The sequence below is a fragment of the Phalaenopsis equestris genome, unplaced genomic scaffold, assembly GCF_001263595.1.
Source record: "Phalaenopsis equestris unplaced genomic scaffold, ASM126359v1 Scaffold000008, whole genome shotgun sequence".
NCBI classification, from domain to species: domain Eukaryota; kingdom Viridiplantae; phylum Streptophyta; class Magnoliopsida; order Asparagales; family Orchidaceae; genus Phalaenopsis; species Phalaenopsis equestris.
Genome location: NW_018164450.1, coordinates 697,469 through 701,151, shown reverse-complemented (window position 1 = coordinate 701,151; position 3,683 = coordinate 697,469). Strand labels below are relative to the sequence as shown.

The following is a 3,683-nucleotide window of genomic DNA, read 5'->3' as shown; positions in this document are numbered from 1 at the left end:
CTTAGCCCTTGCAACTAGAAGTTGAATGTTTGGAACCACTCATGCGAGTTCTTCACAAAAATGAGTCGAGAAGTGGCTTGAAGTTCTATGGGAGGTGGGCTCTATGACTAGTCCGCTAGGATGGTCAATAAGAACTCTTAAGCTAGATCCTAGGTTCTAAGAGTAGGAGACTAAGACCTCACTAAAAAATGAGGTCAACAATCACAAAAAGTGATCACAACATACAAAGCGAACAACCACTTGATTTGCCCTATAAAGAAGAGAATGATGAGATCGGGGCCATACAAGGACCTATTATCGTGATACAGTCGTGATTCAAACTATCTTAGGGGCCAAAGGCGGGACTTCAGCTTACATTATTTGTCTTTTATGATTGAAAGTTTTTCGGAAAATAATGACATTCAAGAAGCATGCCTTGGAAGAAAAATTAGAGGAGCATGTAAGACAAATCAGATCAAGAATGGATGAGCATTTCACGTCGATGAAGGGGCTATTTACATCCATAGATGAGTGAATTTTGTCCATGGAGAGCAGACTTAAGATGGTGAAAGAAATCATGAAAAAATTTATCGAGTTTCAAGTAAACTTGTAGCCTCCTGCAGTAAGATCGAGTAGGAGCATCAAGAGCAGACTCAAGCGACAGTCCTTAAAAGGAATAATGTGGCATTCAGACGGTGGGAACGAGCATCGGCAGGCAGAATGGAACAATATTGGATTAGGGGCTCGAGAAGATCGATTTGAAAGATTATGGTCTGGAACAAGAAACCACGATAAGTGGGACACCAGTAGAGGGTTGCATCCAACTGTGCCAACGCCTTTTTCTACAACCTCAGGGAGAAATGTGAGGCAAGTCTATAGAGATTGGCGGGTTGATTATGAGAAGAGTCAGACTTATGGAAAGATGAAATTCAACATAGGATGCAGAATGGAACCAAACCACCGCTTCATGGGCAGAATGAACTTTCGTCAAAAGAATTGGGCAGGAAGCTCGCGCATAAAGAAGTTGAAGATGTCGATCATCCAGGGGGGACGCATTTGGGTGGGTGTACCGGGTGGAGCGATATTTCAAGATAAATGTGCTAAATGAGGAGGAGAAGCTCATGACAGCGGGGTTATGTTTGGAAGGGAAGGCCTTAGCATGACTTCAATGGTGACTAAATACCTAATCCGCTCGTAGGAAAAATTTAAGTTTTGTTCGAACTTTTCCAAGCCAAACAGGAAGAGGACCTACATGAGAAATTCTTTGCATCGACTCGGGAAGAAACTGTCAAATAGTATTAAGAGAAATGTAAACTCTTGTCAGGACAACAGAGGGGAATTTATGAAACACTATGGGAGTCGAACTTCATGAAGGATCTAAAGCCCGACAAACATGCAACACTTCATCCACTGAGACCGCAAAACTAGGGAGAAATTATGGAATTAGGGCGGTCGGTATAAGATCATAATGAAATGGCAGGGGCTAATCAGAGCAATACATGTGGAGTGTCATATCGAACTGCTACAACCACAACGATAACAAAAGCTCAAAATGTGGAAGTTCAGAGGGAGGTTTCACACATCAAGAATCATGGGTCACGACTGGAAGCAACACTCAAGCATCTGACAAAGACAAAAATTTAGAAAAAGCGAGCCAAGTGATTATGTTTTCTGTGTAATGAGAATTTTATCCTAGGACATCGTTGCAATGATCAAGCATTACAGGTTCTCATAATGTTTGATGAGGCAAAGGATAAAAAAACTGAGAAGCTTGTGGAGGAGGAACACCTTTATGTTTTCCCATCTTGAGGACAAGGTGTATTGGGAGAAAGTATTGTTACATCGGTGTCTAGCTTAAGGAAATTTTGTCTTTTGTATGCGAAAGTAAAATTTAGTTTTTTGTAATTTATTATATTGTTTAGTATCGATGTCTTTAACAAATTTCAATCATCGTGCATGAATCTCAAGCTATGACACGGATCTTAAGGCAAATTTTTTGAAAGAAACATTCAAAATTCGATTTGAAGTCATCCAAAACTCTGATTTCACCAAATATACAGTCAAAATGATTGGCTCAACGAGACAGCCCTAACGATACCAAAATCGGCCTAATCTGAGATAATTCAAGCCGAGACCAAGCTATAAAATCACTTTTAGAAACTTTCTGGATATATTGGAAGGTTAAACGAATTTCAAATATGACATGCTTATAGTCAAATCGAGCGCCTCGATAATTCCAACATCATTACGGAACTAAAATGTCTATCGAACGATGTCCAATCAACAGGATCTCTCTGAACCATCCAATCAAGAGTGGTTCGGATTTCGTTCTTATTTGCAATATGGACTCTATAAATAAAGCTCTACAACTCTCATGATAGGAGACCTAGACCTTGGGCAAGAGGAAAACTAGAGCCTGCAGAAGACAGAGCTGCAGCCCAGCATCCTAAACTGTAAATTTGGCCAACTTCGGCCGCTGCCACCTTAGTCCAATTACCCCCGCTTCCGACCAAATCTGGTCTCCACTGCCTCAGGTCAACTTTGGCTGCCGCCACCTTCGACCTACACCACCTCCTGCCAATTCTGATCGTCATCGCATCCGACCGCAACCATCTCCAGCCAACTCTGATCGTCACCGCCTCCGACCAACTTTGGTTATCGTCGACCATCGACGCCTCCAATCAACTCTGACCACCACCGCCTTTGGCCAACTCAAATCGCCCCACCTCAGACCAACTTCTAACACCATCGCTGCTTTCGGCCAACTCCAGTCGCCTCCCGCTTCCTACCACATGGGAACAAGTTCTTCTGGGCACGGACGTTGTAATCTGAGAAACCGTGTAACCCTTTCTCGCCTGTGGAACTTATAGTGGAATATTTCAACCAGGCAAGGCCCCATGGTTTTTTTCCTTTCCGGATTTTTCACGTAAAATCTTATAGTGTCCCTATGATTATTTTCTTTCATCTGAGTGTGCATTGGATTCTTGTACAGCGCTAAGACAATAATTCGCTACTCTACCGCCATAAATTTTCTAGCACGCATCAAATATAAATAGGACTAATATGTTTAGCGTTAAAGTTATGCATGAGATTGTGCATGGAGTTTTGGGTTTAAGGTTTGGGAGAGATTTCAAACCACTCAAATTGTAGGAATTGTGAGATATCACCTACCTCTCGAATTGCAAGTGTTTATCTTTGTATTCATCTTGAGTTATTAATGTTCTTACAATAAAATATTATTTGTCATAATTTCTGCTAAGAATCATATCAAACTCCCACCAAAACAAACAGTGAAGATAATAGTTTCAAGAGTGCTTTGTTTGAATTACTACATTAAAACTTGCACAACAAGAAGATAGAAATAACATTATGAACTGAGATGGTGCACTCCAACTAAGAACATGCTACCAAAACTAATGCCAGTCGTGAATATTTGCTTAAAATAATGAAGCCATATGAAAGTAATAAAAAAAAGAGAGAAGAATCATACAATTGGACAGTAGGTTCTGAAAAACAGCATGAAGCCCTGATTCAATGTCAGAAATTGTGAGCATCATCACATATGGTTTAAAACTTGTGAGATACTCAAAGATGGAAGCAATCTTTGTCTGCAAAGTTGGAGATGACGTCTTTAACATTCTAATGAGATATTTTACAACATCAGAGTCTATAACTCTTTCCCTGGAGAACCATGCAACAGCCAA

General features: G+C 40.7%; 1 protein-coding gene across 1 annotated transcript in view; it reads right to left on the bottom strand.

Annotated features, from left to right (window-relative positions):
* Positions 1-2,718: 2,718 nt before the first annotated feature.
* Positions 2,719-3,683, bottom strand: part of LOC110018317 — a gene marked incomplete at its 5' end in the record, with an annotated part of 45,409 nt that continues 44,444 nt past the window's right edge. Inside the window, 2 exon segments of the mRNA XM_020715596.1 lie at positions 2,719-2,834; positions 3,470-3,660. Coding sequence (XP_020571255.1) covers positions 2,719-2,834; positions 3,470-3,660 — 307 coding nt within the window.